This window comes from Pituophis catenifer, unplaced genomic scaffold (genome assembly GCF_029215685.1).
Source record: "Pituophis catenifer annectens isolate HBS135680 unplaced genomic scaffold, rPitCat1.0.hap2 SCAF_1, whole genome shotgun sequence".
Classification (NCBI taxonomy): domain Eukaryota; kingdom Metazoa; phylum Chordata; class Lepidosauria; order Squamata; family Colubridae; genus Pituophis; species Pituophis catenifer.
Window position 1 is genome coordinate 55238830 of NW_027256881.1, and position 20505 is coordinate 55259334.

The following is a 20505-nucleotide window of genomic DNA, read 5'->3' on the forward strand; positions in this document are numbered from 1 at the left end:
ATCCAACTAATAAATGCTTCCACTAGCATAAAATTAATGGATGCAAGGTGAAATTAGTGAATTTAAAGAAAAAAACCCATAATGTGGTTTTAAGTATTGTACTAATACTACAAAGATTTTTTTTTTAAATTTGATTTATATGCCGCCCTTCTCCGGAGACTCAGGGCGGCTTACAATGCGTTAAGCAAGATCCAAACTCAGTCCAAAATTGACATAATGTCCAGGTTCATAGTCCCATCAATGATAAAGCTAAATAACTTACTGTTGATTTACCATCTCTTTAAGTGTAATCTCTGGCATTAGATTGGGAGTAATCCTATAGACTACTCTAAGCTCCCTAGAGGCAGTGGTGGGATTCAGCCAGTTTGCAACACTTCGGGAGAACTGGTTGTTAACTTTCTGAGCAGTTGGAAGAAATCATTAGGGCAGAGAACCGATTGTTAAATTATTTGAATCCCACCACTGCCTAGAGAGATGGTGAAATAGAAGAAATAATAAGGGTTATATTCAACACCCATACACTGGCATTGCTACTGTCTGAATTACACAATAAGTGTAATAAGTATCTGGGCTGGCTCATGTCAGACTTTTTTAATGTTATGACATACACACAGAGCTTTCACAGGTAAGATCTGTACTGCATACAAATGTAGCAGCACATCTAAACTGACCTTCACAGGGCTTTTCAGCAAAATACAGGTAGTCCTTGATGTACAACAGTTTGTTTAGTGACTGTTCAAAGTTACAACGGCACTGAAAAACAGCACCATTGTAACACCCCCATGGTCACATGACATACATTCAGATGCTTGACAATTGACTCACATTTATGACGGTTGCAGTGTCCTGGGATCATGTGATCGCCTTTTGCAACCTGACAAGCAAAGTCAATGGGGAAACCAGATTCACTTAACAATGGTGTAACTAATTTAAAAATTGCAGTGATTCGCTTAACAAATGTGTCAAGGAAAGTCGTAAAATGGGGCCAAACTTGCTTAACAAATTTCTCACTTAACAACATAAAATTTGGGTTCAATTGTGGTTGTAAATTGAGGACTACCTGCATGTGTCTGTTTATTGCTTGCAGAGTTGCCACTTACTGAGGATAAAATTATACTAGACAGGTTATTTACTACACAGTCAGTATGCTTATTTTTCATTGCTAGAAAAATGTTTGCCGTGTCCATTATGCTATATTAGCTACCACATGGAAATAGGAAACAATGCCAAGAGAGATGGCATTTCTAGTTTGAAAGTAATTAATAACCCAGTATCATTGGGATTACAGCAGAAGGAAACATCGAAAATTCAATTGGCCTTGAAGATAATTTGTTCTTCCTTTTTCAAATTAGAATTCAAAAATGCTTTTTATATTGCTCAGTCTGATAGACATTTGTTGATCCACACTTACTGTTAATGAGTCCCCAAGAGCACCTATAACTTTTATGTCTCCTGGCCTCAAATTATGAACTATAAAAAAGAAAGAGAATGGTATAAGTTTTAGAAAATCTTTAGGATTTGGAATATACTTATTTGGAGAATTTGTAAGAACTTAAAAGTCATGTTCAACTAAACTTTGAAATTCAGCCCTCTAATCAGAACACCATATTCTCCCCAATTCTTCTTCCAAAGAAATTAATGCAACATTATTTCCTAGTTATTTCTCAAGAAACAATTTGCATGTTGTTGTTGTTTTCCAAAACAAGTAAATTAAATGGTTTTAGTTTCTAGCAGTTCTCTTTTTCTATATAAAAATAATTGGAAAACCAATATATAACATAAAGCAAGGAACACGTTTGAATAATTAGCAATTCAACAAGTAAAGAATGAGTGAACTGGAAGGGAAAATTTCTATAAATGCTTAGATTCCTAAAATATATCAAAGGAAGCCATCTTATATGCCTTAGATGATTAGGGGACTGGAGGCTAAAACATGAGGAATGGTTGCAGGAACTGGGTATGTCTAGTTTAATGAAAAGAAGGACCAGGGGAGACATGATAGCAGTGTTCCAATATCTCAGGGGCTGCCACAAGGAAGAGGGAGTCAAGCTATTCTCCAAAGCATCTGAGGATAGGACAAGAAGCAATGGGTGGAAAGTAATCAAGGAGAGAAACAACCTAGAACTAAGGAGAAATTTCCTGACAGTTAGAACAATTAATCAGTGGAACAACTTGCCTCCAGAAGTTGTAAATGCTCCAACACTGGAAGTTTTTAAGAAGAGATTGGATAACCATTTGTCTGAAATGGTATAGATTTCCTGCCTAAACAGGGGGTTGGACTAGAAGACCTCCAAGGTCCTTTCCAACTCTGTTATTCTATTTTAATACTTTGCAGTACAGGATTCCCACAATGAGTCAGATTCCCTACCCCCAATAGTTGCAAGGGGTCACCTAATTTTGAAGCTGCTCATCTCTTTGCAGTGATCCCTGGTTAACTCTTTCCAAAATCAGAACACAGAAATCTTCCTATGCAACATGATAAATGTATGATATGGGGGGGGGGAATCTTGAGCTGAACATCTATTTGACCTTGGATCAATCTCCATCCTTGGCAACCTCACCCTCGTTCCATGCAAAAAAAGAAAGAAAGAAAGAAAGAAAGAAAGAAAGAAAGAAAGAAAGAAAGAAAGAAAGAAAGAAAGAAAGAAAGAAAGAAAGAAAATAAATGGCTTGCACTCTCCCATGCCTGGACATGTATGTATCAGTGGTGGGTTCTAATCAGTTTTACCACCGGTTCACATCGCGCATGTGCTTTGCGCGCAATCACCGCATGTATGCTTGCTTCACTCGCACTCGTGCCAAACCTGTGCTTTGCGCAAGCACATTGAGTAAAAAACCACCTGAGGCATGGCAATTCACTCTGCCGCGCCTTACAGCTGACCAAAAAACAAAAGAAATAAAGGTAGGTATAGCCCGTGGCGGTGGGGGGAGGGCCCAACTGAAGTTCAGAGTGAACCGGTTCACTCTCCTATGAAGATTTCCACTATCGGCTCTCCCAAACCAGGGAGAACCGGTAGCAACCCATTACTGGTATGTATGTATACAGTCATGGCCATAAATGTTGGCACCCCTGAAATTTTTCCAGAAAATAAGTATTTCTCACAGAAAAGTATTGCAGTAATACATGTTTTCCTATACACATGTTTATTCCCTTTGTGTGTATTGGAACAAAACCAAAAAAGGGAGGAATAAAAGCAAATTGGACATAATGTCACACAAAACTCCAAAAATGGGCTGGACAAAATCATTGGCACCCTTTCAAAATTGTGGATAAATAAGATTGTTTCAAGCACGTGATGCTCCTTTAAACTCACCTGGGGCAAGTAACAGGTGTGGGCAATATAAAACTCACACCTGAAAGCAGATAAAAAGGAGAGAAGTTCACTTAGTCTTTGCATTGTGTGTCTGTGTGTGCCACACTAAGCATGGACAACAGAAAGAGGAGAAGAGAACTGTCTGAGGACTTGAGAACCAAAATTGTGGAAAAATATCACCAATCTCAAGGTTACAAGTCCATCTCCAGAGATCTAGATTTGCCTTTGTCCACAGTGCGCAACATTATCAAGAAGTTTGCAACCCATGGCACTGTAGCTAATCTCCCTGGGCATGGACAGAAGAGAAAAATTGATGAAAGGTGCCAACGCGGGATAGTCCAGATGGTGGATAAGCAGCCCCAAACAAATTCCAAAGCAATTCAAGCTGTCCTGCAGGCTCAGGGAGCATCAGTGTCAGCGTGAACTATCCATCGATAGATCATTTAAATGAAATGAAACGCTATAGCAGAGACCCAGGAGGACCCCACTGCTGACACAGAGACATAAAAAAGCCAGACTACAGTTTGCCAACATGTACTTGAGTAAGCCAAAATCCTTCTGGGCAAACGTCTTGTGGACAGATGAGACCAAGATAGAGCTTTTTGGTAAAGCACATCATTCTACTGTTTACCGCAAATGGAATGAGGCCTACAAAGAAAAGAACACAGTACCTACAGTGAAATATGGTGGAGGTTCACTGATGTTTTGGGGTTGTTTTGCTGCCTCTGGCACTGGGTGCCTTGAATGTGTGCAAGGCATCATGAAATCTACCAACGGATTTTGGGTTGCACTGTAGAGCCCAGTGTCAGAAAGCTGGGTTTGTGTCAGAGATCTTGGGTCTTCCAGCAGGACAATGACCTCAAACATATGTCAAAAAGCACCCAGAAATGGATGGCAACAAAGCGCTGGAGAGTTCTGAAGTGGCCAGCAATGAGTCCAGATCTCAATCCCATTGAACACCTGTGGAGAGATCTTAAAATTGCTGTTGGGAAGAGGCACCCTTCCAATAAGAGAGACCTGGAGCAGTTTGCAAAGGAAGAGTGGTCCAAAATTCCGGGTGAGAGGTGTAAGAAGCTTATTGATGGTTATCGGAAGCGACTGATTTCAGTTATTTATTCCAAAGGGTGTGCAACCAAATATTAAGTAAAGGGTGCCAATGATTTTGTCCAGCCCATTTTTAGAGTTTTGTGTGACATTATGTCCAATTTGCTTTTTTTCCTCCCTTCTTTGGTTTTGTTCCAATACACACAAAGGGAATAAACATGTGTATAGCAAAACGTGTTACTGCAATACTTTTCTGTGAGAAATACATCATTTTCTGGAAAAATTTCAGGGGTGCCAACATTTACGGCCATGACTGTATATTCCTGCCGTTACTTGCAATCCCTGCAAAAAATCAGCCCCAAAGTCTTCCAGCTACTTTGAAAGGCCTGAAATCACTACTGCTTGTCTTAAAAATTGAACCTTATTAGCTTTATTGTGCTTTCAAATGTTCCACAGATAGCAAAAAAAAAATAAAAAAAATCATTGACTCTGTCTTGACTCTATTCAATTTATTCATTTATTCAATTTCCACAGCCACTCTACTCAATCATGTGACTCTGTCTGGTACAATGTTGTGGTATCAAAGAAGTCTAGAAATGCATCAACCTGATAGTATCTTCACCAAGTGAAAGTTCTTTTTCACCAAGAACAAAACTAGAAGAGCAGTTAATGCTGTTCCTTCTTCCTTCTGACCCATTGTTCAGCACAGAACTACTATTTTAGTATAATATTGTAGAAAAACATTTATATCTACCATATACTGTTCTATGTGAACTGAAGTATTATAATTGATCATTCTCTTTTTAATAAAGAAACCTTCCCTAATGTGCTATCTCTGGACTACAACTCCCATTATCTTTCGCCATCAAGGATTTATCTTCATACTTGATGGTCTGGTCTACTGTGATAATGTTAGACATAAATACTTTTATTAGATTCACACAACTATAAATCTATCCTACAAATAGATTTATGGAAGGCATTTCTCAACCTTGGCAACTTTAAGAAGTGTGGATTTCAACTCCCAGAACTAAAGAACATGGCTAGAATTCTGGGAGTTGAAGTCCACACATCTTAAAGTTGCCCCAGGGTTGAAAAACACCAATGTAACTCAGGCTGATAATCCTCTGTATGCCTTTTCTACAGGAATCACCTATGATTATGCTCTTAAAATGTGAGCCTCAATGCTCAGTAAACTCATTGCAATATTAAATGTGATCTGTAATGATATTATGCACTCAATTTTCTATCCTCCTTGTTCCATCAGGAGCAGAGATTTATCTGAATGTAGTATTAAATTTTAAGCATATATATATATATATTCATATCCTTGTTCTCATATTAAATATCAAGTTTTGATGAGTGCCCTATGCTGGAGATCACATTTTCTCAATGAGCATTTGATAAAGAAAAAAGATAATCCAATTGTTGGACGGATGGAGATCCAACATGTCTATTTCAATGAAACTCAAATCATCATTATATATTTTCAGGTTATTTAAGGGCCAATAGATTTTATGTTAAAATACAGATATTTACTACTGATTGCAGTGGGAATATAAATGAAATAAACATTTTTTAAAAATCTCCCATCCTCAGTACAACTATTCTTTATTATAGAAAGTATTCATATTCATTCCTCTGTACGCTGAATAAGTTCCATCTTATAAAGTCTATCAAAAGACCTTGTATTTTTGCTTATAATTCTGCTAAGTTTGATTTCCGAGGAAGAGGTACAAACCTACCTGGAGAAATCTGACTTAATTAAAATATCAGAACAATATAAAGAAATGCTAGAAGAAAGAATAACAGTGATGGAACTAACTAAGATCCCCATCTTTGTCTTAATAAATATTGAGAAATTCCCGACCTTGCAGACTAAAATAATTGCATAAACAGAATATGTACCTGAGACAGGAACTGTGTTAGAGGGGTTACGGTCAGAACATGGAATAATAGTTCCAAGGTTCATTTTCTGAAAAGAGACACAGAACAATGAATTGTACACAGTCTCCAGTATTCCAGTACTGGGAAAGATGAATGTGTTGAACAGATAGGAGAAGTAGAGTTCCTTCTTAGGAAAGAATGAGGCATGAAACATGTTGTGCCAAACCTCCTTTCATCTCCAATCAGTAATAATAAAATATTGTGCAACCAATGTTTTCCATACTTGAGGCTGTGCTTCAGTCCTTGACACCACAGGAAAAGGTGAGTAATTACTATTCCTGTATGTGAAGATGTACGGGTACTTCTGAAAAGATAAGATAGGGAAAGCAGTTAAAATAAGTACGGTAATCATTTGGCACCAGAGATGAAGTCATGAGAACAATCTTTTCAACTGATGGAAAATCTCTATGGTCAATCCACAGAGAGAGGTTCAAGTACTAGAAGTATATTACAATCTGACTCCTCCATGGATGACCAAGATCTTTGAGAAAGTCAGGGCTACTGGTCAGTAAGAGGAACCCAGACACAGAAGAGATGCACTTTGGAAGGGACAGGGCATGCCATATAAAACTCAGATGGGTATAATATAACACAGAGAATTCTTCTCTTAACATGTAACTCCCCAAACCACAATTCTTTGCCTTACCTGTGAAATAGAGTAGTTCATATAGATTAGGAAAAATTGCTAAATTGTAATCAAAATGCAATTGTAACTGAAATTACCCTTGTGGACTTTTTATGCAAGATGTATTGTCAACTAAACTTTCTTGAATGAAATGGAGTTTCTTCTTGAATCTGGCTATAAAAGAGGCTGGTTACCCTATTACAGGATTATTATTTCTCAGAAAGAGACTGAAAGTGCAGCTGCTGATTTCTTTGACTTGTCAGCAGGCTTTGTACACAAGGCTATAGTAGGAATATTTTGTCAGTTTGTTTATCAAATTACGTATTGCCCATCTCTTTCTCAGAATAAGTAGGAATTATGGCTAACGCAACAAACAAAATGTTAAAAAGTTATGATATTTATGTAGTTACTTACCAAGCACATCTAAATTATATTAAAGTAACCAAAATATATTTACAATCCCCAAGGCATGTCTCAACTTTTGAGCATCCCAAATGTTTGGAAATTGAAAGCTGACAAATTTGACCTGCCCCTAAGAATGCAGAATCTGATAGCAAGATTTTAACTGGCATCAAGTGCTCTATCATAATATCCACTGTGACTTGTAGTGTCACTTGGTTTATTTCCAAGCATTGCCTAAGTGGTAGTTTAGATCTCTAAAGCTCTTTATGGGTTAGATTTCAGTACAGATAGTCCTTGACTTATAACCATTCGTTTGTTGACCAAAGTTACAAAGGCACAGAAAAAAAATGTTACTAATTTAACAACTGCAGTGATCCACTTAACAACTGTGGCAAGAAAGGTTGCAAAATGGGGCAAAACTCACTTAACAGCTGTCTTACTTAGCAATAGAAATGTTGGGCTCAATTGTGGCAGTAAGTCAAAAACTACCCGTATGTGCTTCTTGTGCATGCTGAAGCACAACAGTCATGCAAGGAGGTAATTTCTCAGGTGACCTCCTTCATTTCAAAGCTCAGAGGGAAGACTTTTAGAGAAAATGCTTCTTGCTCATGGTCCTGTGATTGTGGAACCCTTCCCACCGGGAAATTCAAGGTGTGTTTTGACAAGCTAAGCTTATCATTTCAGCTCTTTGCCATTTAATCTACCATTAGTGGCTTAATTGCTATTTTATTCCATGTCTGAGCTTAGAGCTTCATATTTAATACTTTGACTCAGCCTTTCATTTTTATCATGTGGAATCTCGAATTTGTAATTTTATTGTGCTAATAAAATTGTGTAAGTTTGTTTCTATTTTATTGCGTTATTATTCTATTTTTTTAAAGAAGAACACCATCCCTAGAAGACACATTTGCTAAAACAAACAACTATAATAAATTTTCAGACACAATCAGGCTACAGTTTTGTTCTTCCTTGAATTGATTAGCAAATGTAAAATATACATTAACCGGGAAGCACAGCTGAGCTTAAAAGATCTTTCTTCCATTTTCAATGGCACACTAATACCATGAAGAAGTGATGCCTGTTGATGAATAAATGTCCTTGAAAGCCCACCATTTGAAAGCCCACCGATATGAGTCTGGAACATGCTTTTCCTGTCTATTCAGTTGCTGCCATTCTGACCATAATGACTGGAGAGAAGCAAAGCTCAATTGTAAAGTATATGGTCTGCACAGGAAGAACTCAGGATCTCTTTGGAAGCTGGAAAAGTTCTGACTGAAACACTGAAGAATCCTGCCAGTTATTGTAGATACTTTTTACCTGTACTTTTTACCTGTAATCTTATATATGCTTGACAAATAAATAAACTTAAAATCTGGGGAAGGCAGGCTATTGCCTAACTTCCTATGTTCTCATACAAAATGTTTTTTGTTTAAATGAAATTGCTACAACCTCGGGTGCCAAAATTTGGGTTCTTGCAGTGTTTAATGACACGACATTAAAGTTCAGTTGTCCTGAATTAGACTTTGGAATTCATTGCTCCTCTTCTGGAAGGTTTGTTCATCACAACACTTAGTAATGATTGCCACCCTGTTTCATTAGCTATTTACAACATGACTAGAATAACCAAACAGCCCCAATTCTACCCCATGCCCCAGAGATGCTGGCCTTGTCTCACCTTCAGGTCATGATTAACCAACCCTACCTGGGTTTTTTTCTGTAGTGTAAAACATCAGCCTGACACAAAACAGAACAAAGTGCAAAGACAGAGGGGACCTGGCATTGTTGTATCACTGCTGGTAGTCTTCAGCTTACAACCATGGCTTTAGTGACTGTTTGAAGTATCAATGGCACTGATTTATAATCACTTTTCACACTCAAGACCCTTGCAGCATGCCCATGGCCGCATGATCAAAATTCAGATACTGATTGGCAACTGATTCATATTTATGACAGCTGAAATGAGATGGGGTCATGTGGTCACCTTTTGTGACCTTCTGACAAGCAAGTCAATGGGAAAGCCACTTAACAACTGTGTTACTAACTTGACAACTTAACAGTGATTCACTTAAAAACTGTGGCAAGAAAGATCGTAAAATGGGCCAAAACGCACTTGACAACTATCTCTCTTAGCAACAGAAATTTTGGCTCAATTGTGGTTGTAAATTGAGGACTATCTGGAGAGGATTGTTAGTCCAAAATGGCTCCAGAACTGTTATGCTCAAAATGGTTGCTATGGGTTTTTTTCACAGAACAAGGCAGCATCGTATCACCACAGTGATACGATGGCCAATCAGATGTTTCTGAAAAAAATGGGATCAAGATTTAAACATAACGCCTTTCTCTTGTTATTGCTCCCCAACAAGGGGTATATTTCTTGAAAATTATTGCTTTTCTTGAACCCTTAGGATTAATTATAACTGTTTATTAGCTTTTGGACTATACTGCAGAGTTATTAAGTCATGCTGGTCAAAGGATGCAATGTACCAATTTATTTGTTCCAAAAAGGAAATTATGTTACAGAATAGGTACTCATAATTTAGAGATGCATCTCTCTTTGAGGGGGGTTGTGTTTTGTCCATTTTGTTCTGTTTTTGTCTTAACCTAGATTTTTATTTAAAAAGTGCACTAAAATGCACTAAAATTACATGCAAATCTATTCAGATTTACCTTTTTTTAAGCCTCTAAATATACATTTATAACACATTTTGCTACATGTTTTATGAGCGCATTGTGATACTTTTTAGTGAATAGTGTACTGTGAAATGGGGAAAGAAACAAAATCTTATCTGTATATCACTTTGGGTATACATATTGGGCCTACAGAAATTTACAGATAATAAATTCTTCTAACATTTTATTTTTATTTTATTTATTTGTAAAATATATTGGCCACCCATCTTACTACAGGGTAACCCTGGGCAATCTGACATTATCTGCAATATGTAAAAATAATGCAGATTTTAAAGCCTGCATTAAATTTCTTTAACCAGCTTTCCTGAACTTATGGCTATCAGGTGGGTTGGAGAATAATTTCTATTATCCACAATCTGGGAGATATTAGATATAAATCTTGATTTGAAGCAAGGGTGGAAACCAATCTTGTAAGTGCTGCTGAAACAGAAACATCAAATAGCCTTTCCAATAGTCATCTTAGTTGGAGTTACAAGACATTGTAGTTTACCAACAACCAGAGAGCCACACATTTTGCCCACTTCAGTGAGAGAAAGTATTTCTCTGGAAAAAGAGATAATATTAAAGGTGTGTGTAGAAAATATTGTTCTCCTACCTCAGAAGGACACTTTGGATCAGGTACTTCTCTGAAGTAATAGGGCTTCTTCTGACCAGCTGGAGTCAACTAAAATTTAAAAAAATAGAAAGAAAACCATAGGTGAGGTTTGCTCAGTTGATCAGTCCTCCAGTTATTCCTTTGCAGGATTGACTTGTAAGCCTACTACAAGGGCAATAGTCTTGCTTCTGAGTGCAGAAGTTACAAGCAATAGGTGTTTCTTAGTTGAAGCACTTGACTAAACTGGTCCTAACATGAATGAATGTTAACCCCAGTTTAAGAACCACTAATATAGAGAGATATAAAATAATTTCCTTTTTTTCCCCTCTATTATATTCATAGAACAAGACATTTGTCCCTCGGGGCTGGTGGTGTAAAAATGTAATAAATAAGTAAATGAAATTTAATAAATAACTAAGGAAAAACAAGCTGCCTACAAGGATTTACAAGGATTCAGTTTTTCTGTTATTTTTATTTCTTATGGAGTATTTTCTCTGCAGCATCAAGCCTCCTTGTTAGAGATGCTGACCTGATAAGCTCATCTTTCTTATGGTTTTTTTCCTTCTTTTAATTCTGGCAGTATCAGACATTTCACTTGTATGGATTACACCCTTGCAAACTACAGTACATAAAAGTGGGGGGAGGGAGAACCCTCTGATCATTTCTTCTGGTAATAAGAGAACCTGGATAGTGAAGCACAACAGTTGTTAGGCCATGTTAAAGTAGCGTTCTGCCTCTTGTTTCAGAATTGTTCAAGGCTAGCCTCAAGACCTGTAAAATTTGCCTCATTTGTAGCATGTTGTGGACAATGTCTTCATCTAGCAACTGCTTTCCTTATTTCCATACTGCTTCCCTGGCTTTTCTCCTTCTTCTTCTTCTTGTGCCATGTCAATCATCAGACGTTGGCGATCATGTTGGCAATCCTATTTTTGTCAACAGCCGTATGAAAAAGTGCTGCTGAGTTTTGTCCAAACCAGTCCCTTAGGTTTTGAAGCCATGATGTTCTTCTTCTGCCTGGGCCTCGTTTGCCTTCAATTTTTCCCTGGAGGATTAAGTGAAGGATGCTTATTTTTCTGGGTGTCGTATCACCTGTCCAAAATACTCTAACTTTCACTTTTTAATGGCTTTATTTCCCTTTGCTTTGCCAGGCAGCTTATCACCTCCTCATTTGTGATTTTGTTAACCCAGTTTATACGTAACAGCCGTCTGTAAATCCACATTTCAAATGCTTCTAGTTTCTTCAAGTGGTTTTCTGTCAGAGACCAACTCTCTACTCCATATAGCAGGATAGGAAAGATGTAACATCTGACAAGCCTGATTTTCAGTCTTAGGCTTATGTTGTGACTGCAGAAGATCTTTTTCATTTTGAAGAATGCTGTTCAAGCTTTCTCTATCCTTGTCTTTACTTCACTGATCATGTCCCAGCTTTCATGTAAATTAAAACTGAGGTACGTGATCCTTTCAACTTTTTCTAATGGTATTCCTTCCAAATTTATCAGTGGTAAATTAATGGGTTGTTTGCTGATGACCATGATCTTGGTTTTTGAGGTGTTAAGCTTCAAGCCATATTTTTCAGATATTTCTGAAACTCTGTTGATGGCTTTTCTCCTACCACAATAATTGTGTTAACAACAGATGGGACAGCTGTGCAGTATCTTTTGAATAATACCATTTGCAGCCATTAATACAGAAACACCCAGAGAGATGCTCATTGGGAAACTTTGCAGAATTGTGAAAAGAAGAATGGGACGTGGCTTAAAAGGGAAAGTTGAGCAAAAGATGGAAATTTTCCCACTTGGGAAATGTGGAGTTTATAGTTTAGCAATAAAGCCTTTCTTTTAAAATACTGGAACAGGTAGATTGCAAACTTTTTAATTGGGCTTTAAAAAAGGGGAGAGGGAGATTTTGTTTTCCAGCTCAAGTAATACAGGTATGTAAGTCAGATTTTAAATTAGAATTCAAGTGTCATGATTTTTATTTTTTTTTAAAAAAGCAAATCAAATTTAATAATCTAGGATACCACCCTTTGTTCCCTTATCAGGGCATCTGACTTGCAATAAATGGAGGGCTGAGACAAGAACTTTGACATCATTATGTGTGTTTATGGATAAAAGAGAGATCGATCAAGATAACTAAGTGCAGCTCTTGTCATCCAAGATTGCAACCTTGATTCAAGGATTTAACTTTTGTCCTACCATATCAGATAAATGGGGTCATTAAAGTGAAGGACGTCCACATCCAAAAGAAAGTTAGAGCTCATCGTTTATAGCAGAAGTCACTGATATCTGTTTTATGAGGCTGTTGAACTGAAAGTCAATGCATTGCAAAGAAGCCAGGCTGAAGAAGTTTTACCTAAGGAGGTAGTCAGAATGACAGATTTGCTTTATGGTCATCTGAATTCAAATTCTTGCTTAGTCATGACGATATGCCTCTGATTAGTCACTATCTCAAAGCCTCATCATGAAAAAAGGGCTATACCCATTCCTACTGCAGCTTTTCCTTAGAATGAAAAACACTGTAAAGTCTTCCATATATTTTCATGCCTCTTACCATATTGTTCCAAAGTTCTATTCCTACAGCAGCAATTTCTTCCCCTGAGTTTTTCAGTAGTGCCTCCTTTTTTGAATAATCAATATCATGATTGACCTGCAACATAATTAAGAATGAAGAGAACTGAATAATATTTTTGCATTTAAATTTTAAAACAACCCAACTACTTGATGTACATTTTGCTTGTATAATTATATATTAAACACACATTTAAAAAAAATATCACAAACATGTCATATGTATTACATAACTACATAAATTATACACTTATCCTATACATATCCTATATGTGTTTTGCATTGTACAATTAAATTACTAACATGTAAATTATCTTTCTTAACAATAGAAAAATAGGAAAATGACTATGTTTAATTTATAAACAATCCTCCAATGAAAATTCCATGTATCTGCATAATTGTTTATGTGGAAAAGGGAAGCTTTTCAGTCCATCATATGGAGAATCAATGTCACTTTTAGCTTTTTAGTTGTTAATTTTTTTGCAGTGATAAAAGGTTTCAATATTCATGTCTATTCTGCTCCCAGCGAAGTTTTGACAACTTGACACCTAGAATTCATGATCTTCTTTCCAAATCTTCTTGTAGGTGAGTGCTATAGCTCCTAAAACTATGTATAGAGTTCTCTATAAATGATCCTGACCAACTCAATGTTGACTCACCTTTCCATCCTTCTGAGGTCAATAAAATGAGGACCCAGATTATTAGGGACAATATGCTGACACTTAGAGGGCTGTAAAGCACTATGAAGTGGTATATAAGTTTAAGTGCCTATTGCTATTGCTCTAAAAGGCAAAGGTCCAAGAACTCAATTCCTAGGGTTGAGGAATTGGACCCTATAGAATAACATTTGACTATCCATGTCTGACAAATTCCAAAGTCTGTCCTGATGGTAAATCTAACTTTCCAACCCTAAGTCCTCTGACCTGAAACAAGAATAGATGTTCATAAGTAGTACAGTTGGTCTGCAGAAGACCAGGACCATAGTGTCTTCAAGCAGTAGTAGCAGTATAACTGCACTGGTTGCTAGAAAAGGGAGGCTTGGTAGAGGCCCTCTCCACACTACCCCTTCCCTGTGCTCTGCCAATCAGCTGCTAGCCCAGAGGTGGGTTTCAGCAGGTTCCGACCAGTTCTGGAGAACCGGTAGTGGAAATTTTGAGTAGTTTGGAGAACCGGTAAATACCACCTCTGACTGCCCCTGACCCCATCTATTCTCTGCCTCCCGAGTCCCAGCTGATCAGGAGGAAATGGGGATTTTCCAGTAACCTTCCCCTGGATTGGGGAGGGAAAACAGATTTTATAGTATCCTTTCCCTGCCAAGCCCACCAAGCCATGCCACGCCCATCAAGCTATGGCCACAGAACCAGTAGTTAACATTTTTTAATCCCACCACTGTGCTAGCCATACTGTTTCTTAATGCCTGCTCCACTCACTTTCTTCCTAGATGAGCCTAGCCTCCTGAACAGGAGCTGTGGCAAGACCAGGCAGGCAGCAGAAAGGTGCAAGGCAGGGCACTAAATGTAAAGATGGCAGCTACTGCAGAGATAGAGGAAAGGGAGAGAAAACCCTCACCTTTTATACCCCATTTGCTGACTGCTGTGCTCACACAGAGAGAGGGAGATAGGAGGAATGGTTTAGGGTTAAGATATAGTGATTAATGCACCAGGCTTGAAACTGGGAGATTGTGAGTTCTAGTCAGTGGTGGGATTCAAATTTTTTTACTACTGGTTCTGTGGGTGTGGCTTGGTGGGCGTGGCATGTCATGGCTTAGTGGGCATGGCAGGGGAAGGATACTGTAAAATCTCCATTCCCTCCCCACTCCAGGGGAAGGTTACTGCAAAATCCCCATTCCCTCCCAATCAGCTGGGACTCGGGAGGCAGAGAATAGATGGGGGTGGGGCCAATCAGAGGTGGTATTTACCAGTTCTCTGAACTACTGAAAATTTCCACTACCGGTTCTCCAGAACTGGTCAGAACCTGCTGAATACCACCACTGGCTCTAGTCTAACCTTAGGTACAACGCCTGCTGGATGACCTTGGGCCAGTCCTACTCTCTCAGCCCTAGAAAGTGGCAATGGCAAATCACTTCTGAAATCCTACCAAGAAAACTGCAGTTGCCAGGAATCAATGCCTGATTCAAACACAGAGAGAGAGGGAGGGAGGGAGGGAGGGAGGGAGGGAGGGAGGGAGAGAACAAGGAAGAAAATGAAGAAAAGAAGAAAAAGAAAGAAAAAGAAAAAGGCCCAGAAACAGGTGAAATGCTCCCGGTTCGGACCGGCTCGGACAAGTAGGTAGCGATGGCGGCGGCAGTTCGGAGAACCGTTAGCAAAAATCCCTGCCCCCGCCCCCCATGCCCAGCTGAGCCCCACGATCATCAGAGCCTTTTTTTCCTTTTAAATGGCTCTGACCAGCCAAGCTCTGACATCCCTGCTGAGTTGCCTGCTAATCAGGCAACTCAGCTTGGATCGCCAGAGCCATGTAAAAGAAAAAAAGTTTCTTTTTTTCTCTCCCCCCCCCCAGCCTCCAGCTTGCTTACCTTAGCTGCTGATCGCATGATGATCGCAATCCATGCATCAGCAAGCAACTGAATCTTACTGCCTGCAATCAAGCTCATAGGTGAGCAGCTCTTCCTGCCTGCCTAGACTTGTAGACTTCAACTCCCAGCAAAGCTGGCTGAGGAATTCTGGGAGCTGAAGTCCACAAGTCCTAAAGTTGCCAAGGTTGGAGACCCCTGTTCTATTGGATAAGTTTTTTTCCCCTTTGGGAGCTTTAAAATTAAATAGTTAATTGCGGTTTTTTTTAGTTGTTCCTTTTTCAGACCTAGCCATTTAAAGTTTAGGAAGTTTTAAATTTAGCTGCTTTTATATAAAAATAAATTAAAATAAAATAATATTTGTGCAGCTTTCTGAGATTTAGTGTGTTTCTGTAGTGTTTCATTCTAACTACACAAATACACAAAATCTCACAAAGCTTATGTGGAATTTTGTGTGTGTAAAGTGTGAAAGTTGGTTTTTTGGGTTTTTTGTGGCTGTGTGAGGTTCCTGCTTGTTGCAGGGGCCATTTTGGGTCTAGCACAGCTGTTTTTACATTGTGGGTGAGCCAGTTGTGTTGTGTTATGTTGTGTGTGTGTAAAGTGTGAAAGTTGTTTTTTTGGGCTTTTTGTGGCTGTGTGAGGTTCCTGCTTGTTGCGGGGCCATTTTGAGTCTAGCACAGCTGCTTTTATATTATGGATGAGCCAGTTGTGTTGTGTTGTGTTTTGTAGGTTAAAAAAGGGCAAAGAAGTGACATTGACTTGGCCACGCCCACCCAGTCACCTTACCACCAAGCCTCGCCCACTAATTAAGCCACGCCCACAGAACCGGTAGCAAAAAATTTTAGATTTCACCCCTGCCCAGAAAGAATAAGAAACTTGCAATTCTTACTGTTGTGAGTGGCATATTTACTTCTTCAAATGAAATTTGGAGACCTGCAGTGAAATCTCTCCTCAGGTCATACTTTTTAGATGCCAGTAGCTTTTCCAAAGCATCCTATAGGAAGGGATAAAAAGAGCTTTTTTTAAAACTACAGAGAATTGAGTGCAATATACACATTTCTCCCCAATTTAAATAAAACCTATTTATCGTGCCTAATAAATCTGAATAATAAAACTACATAGTTAAAATATAAATGAAAGAGGGAAAATATTCTATTCCTTAATAACCATTAAAAATGCCCTAGTAGCTATGAAACGTTTCACATAAATCCATTTTCTTAAGAAAAACATAAGCCTAATAAAACCATTGGATTTCACACTAGACTTTCCGTATCCTGGAGGCATTTCAGAAATGAGGACATCCCAGTGATGTTCTTCCAACTCTAATTAATCAGACATATTTAGCAGCAGATTTCATCATTTCATCAGTTTGGCAACTGATGGTGATCTGGTGACAATCTTATTCCAAACACTCTCAAACTGGTCATGATAGACTCCTTGGTATAAGTGGATGATACCATGAGAAAGGGATATGAAAACAGGTTGTTTATTTGTAATATACAATGGGAGGCACATTCTCTTTTCACTAAACCTGGTAAGTTACTCACCTGATACACCCATTTCTGTACAGACTCATCCAATTTGGAACACTCTTTGAAACAAATGCATGAATTAGGAGCTATATTCCTAGAATATATCAATAGGAAAGCAAAGTAAAAATATGGAAGGCCATAAAATATCCATTTAAAACATAAAATCTCTTGAAATCTAGCAAAGGTAGAATGGGTATTTTCAATAGACAGTTTCTTGGCATAATCAGCTAGTCTATCTTTTCCTTTGGAGTGTGCAAAATGTTTTGAATTTAAACTATCTCTTGCTCAAAATTGGATGATGTGTTCTTCTTGGAAATATTCCAGTGCTGTTTCATTGATTCCAATCAATTATTCAAAGAGCTGTTCAATTTGGAATACTTCCAGGGTTCGGGAACAGAATGGGAACACATCCAAGAAGTTCTGAATAACTGTTTTTAACTTAAAATAGGAAGCTTCAAGCTCAAAACATTTCAGATTCAAAATATTTTGCATATACTTTTCCTCTTTTAAAAATTGATATTATTTTCTGACATGATAACTACTTAATAAAAGTTCATTTGTTAGTATTATCTCCTATGTAGGTATTTATTTACAGATAAAGTTCTGAGATTCCCAAATGCCAAGATGCTCAAAATTGATAAAAATGTTCCAATGTGCTATATTAAGTACACACAAGAAATGGCATCGTCATGCACAACCAATGTCAATTTATAGGTTCTAGGGCTCATTTTTGCTTAGAAGAAAATATGTTATAGGGGTTCATGTTTTGTTGCTTTTGTTTCAGTCATTTTAAAATGTTTAAAGTGAAACAATCTTTCACAAATACATGTGTGTTCCATTTACATTCCATTTCATTCCATTCCATTTATGTATGCTACTTTAAGCAGGAACTTAAAGTAGCAAAATAGTTCTCTTCCCTTTCATTTTCCTTCAGCACAAGAATATTCCTCTGCAGAGAAAGCGACTGGCTTTAACTTGATGGAGAAGCTTCCATGGCTGTGAGCAGCTTTGAACCTGCACCTACTCAATCCTAGTCCGATATCTGATACCACAGAGCAAAGTGTCCAGAGGGACAGAAGGAGGGAAATGACATTTATTAAATATGTTTCCATCATGCTGTAATCAAACAGACTTTCAGCAGCTTACAGAAAATCATCCGTTATCATGCAAACTGTATAAGTTGTCATTTATGCAATATCATGATTCACAGTAAGCCATTGTGGTTTCTACTGGATGCCTACAATTACACGTGTTTGGCATGTGTTTGGCACGTGTTTGGCATGTCTAAGAAAGTAGAATAAACATCCCTAACCTGGGAATTCCTCAACTGCCTGGAAATTCTAGAAAGGCACCACACTAGGGAAGACTCCACTACCACCAGGTGCTAATCAACATGCACACATGGTACATGTTCAAATAATACAGAAATGGGCAAAATGGCCCCGAGGGAAAACTTTTACGAGCAAATCCTAAATGACTAGTGAATTGCCAAATCATATAGAGCATTTTTGGAACAAACCTCTAGGAAAAAAAATAAAGAAAACAACAATACATATCTAAAATGTTTAAGATGTTTAAAAATATAAATATTTCCCCCAAAAAATACATATCTAAAATGGAAGAGGAAAAATGTCTCAATTTATAAATAGAAGAAATTTGGGTTACCTGACATAATTCTGATCTATGTATGAAAGAGTTGGGATTGGGAGCAATGTAAAATCCACCACATTTATAAAGACTTTAGGAACCTGCAGTGATAGAAGAATAACCAAATGAATTACTTGAATAGTTTCCTATTACAGAAAAGGATTTCTACCAACAATCTTTTCTATAAACTTTTGTAGCCTTGCACCTTTGCTCACTATTTCAGGATGGAAGAGAATGTTAAAAGAAGTTTCACTGAGACAATGGATACTGATTTAGTCTATGAAAGAACTCAATATTTATACAATTTATTTAAATCAGTTGAAAACCTACCAAATAAATTCACCCCAATCCACAGGTTGTTTGGTATTATTCTTGGTTAGGTTTCTGAGCAGATTGCATACAGCCAACCTATTTGATTAGTGTGAGTTTAGTGTATTGTGGACCAAGCGAGTATCTAGGTTAAACATGTCATTTATGTATGGGCATAACTGTACATAACTGAAACTAAGCTTTTTGGATTGTAAAATAATATTAATAGTAATTATCTGTAGGCAAAACTAGATACAACAGAGGTGATGTACAGTATGAGTATAATGAGAAAGGTGTGTGAGATCGAGCTGGAATTTATTAAGGGAAGGTCCTTTGATTGAAAGTTATAGACCATATTCTATTTTGCTAGCCCAAAATAGATAAGTATTTTTCAACTTTTCAATCTAGGGTTGAAAGAAGGAGAATTATTGGCCCAAAATCACCCAGCTGCCTTCCATGCCTATAAGAACTGGGTTTTCATATTCCCTTAACTTCTATATTACACTGGCTGTCACAGATACAGCCATATGCCTATGCTATACATAAGTCTATATGAATAACTTCAGTGTTTCAAAATTATTGAATCTGGGAAAATGTTCATACTTCTCTGTATAAAAAATCCAATACTCTTTCAAGTTTCTTTATGCTGTTGAGGCGGGAAATATCCTGTTCAAAATAAAGCAATTTATATAAGAAAATGGTCAACAACGCATTTTTTTTTCACTTCAAATCAAACATTTCAGAATAATGTCTGCCTCTCGTATCTGTCATTTCACCAGCGTGGAAAGGAATCTCAAGTAAATATGTCTTGAAAAGAGTGGGAATTCTCCATCTCTTAATTTAATCAATAAAAAGATGGTTATGGATTAAACATCTCCTTTCCTGCATTAAATAATCTATATTCAATAATTTTAGAATTGAATCTTAATTCCAACTGGGGCAAAAGATTCTGTTAGATTTTTCTTGTGCTAAAATTATCATATTTTGAAAATATTTTTAATCTGTATTTGTGAAGACAAAAACTGTATATCTTTTCCAAGGCTTATGATTGAATTTACATAATGTCCTGTAAAGTCTTACTTGTTAAATTAGGCAGAGGGGCAATCTATTCATGATTTGGCACAATTTTTTAAAAAATTAAAAATGTACTTTAGAGGCCATGACAACAATGCAATGAGAACATCAGAAGTGGGCCAACATGAATAATGTAAAAGAATTTAGGGCCAAGTAGGCATAAGTTTAAATATATTTTACATATCATTTATACATCATTATTCATTTTTTTGAAATGAAAAAGGCAAA

The 20505-nt window shown here is 37.5% G+C and overlaps 1 protein-coding gene across 1 annotated transcript in view; it reads right to left on the reverse strand.

The window, feature by feature from the left end:
- Positions 1–20505, reverse strand: part of PLB1 (phospholipase B1) — a 120580-nt gene that overhangs the window by 88458 nt on the left and 11617 nt on the right. The window contains exons 9-17 of the mRNA XM_070949718.1: positions 19807–19869; positions 18913–18995; positions 17263–17341; positions 16605–16709; positions 13169–13264; positions 10619–10687; positions 6529–6609; positions 6267–6333; positions 1412–1470 (exon numbers count right to left, since the gene is read on the reverse strand). Of these exons, the coding sequence (XP_070805819.1) occupies positions 1412–1470; positions 6267–6333; positions 6529–6609; positions 10619–10687; positions 13169–13264; positions 16605–16709; positions 17263–17341; positions 18913–18995; positions 19807–19869 (702 nt within the window). The remainder of the gene's footprint in view (positions 1–1411; positions 1471–6266; positions 6334–6528; positions 6610–10618; positions 10688–13168; positions 13265–16604; positions 16710–17262; positions 17342–18912; positions 18996–19806; positions 19870–20505) is intronic.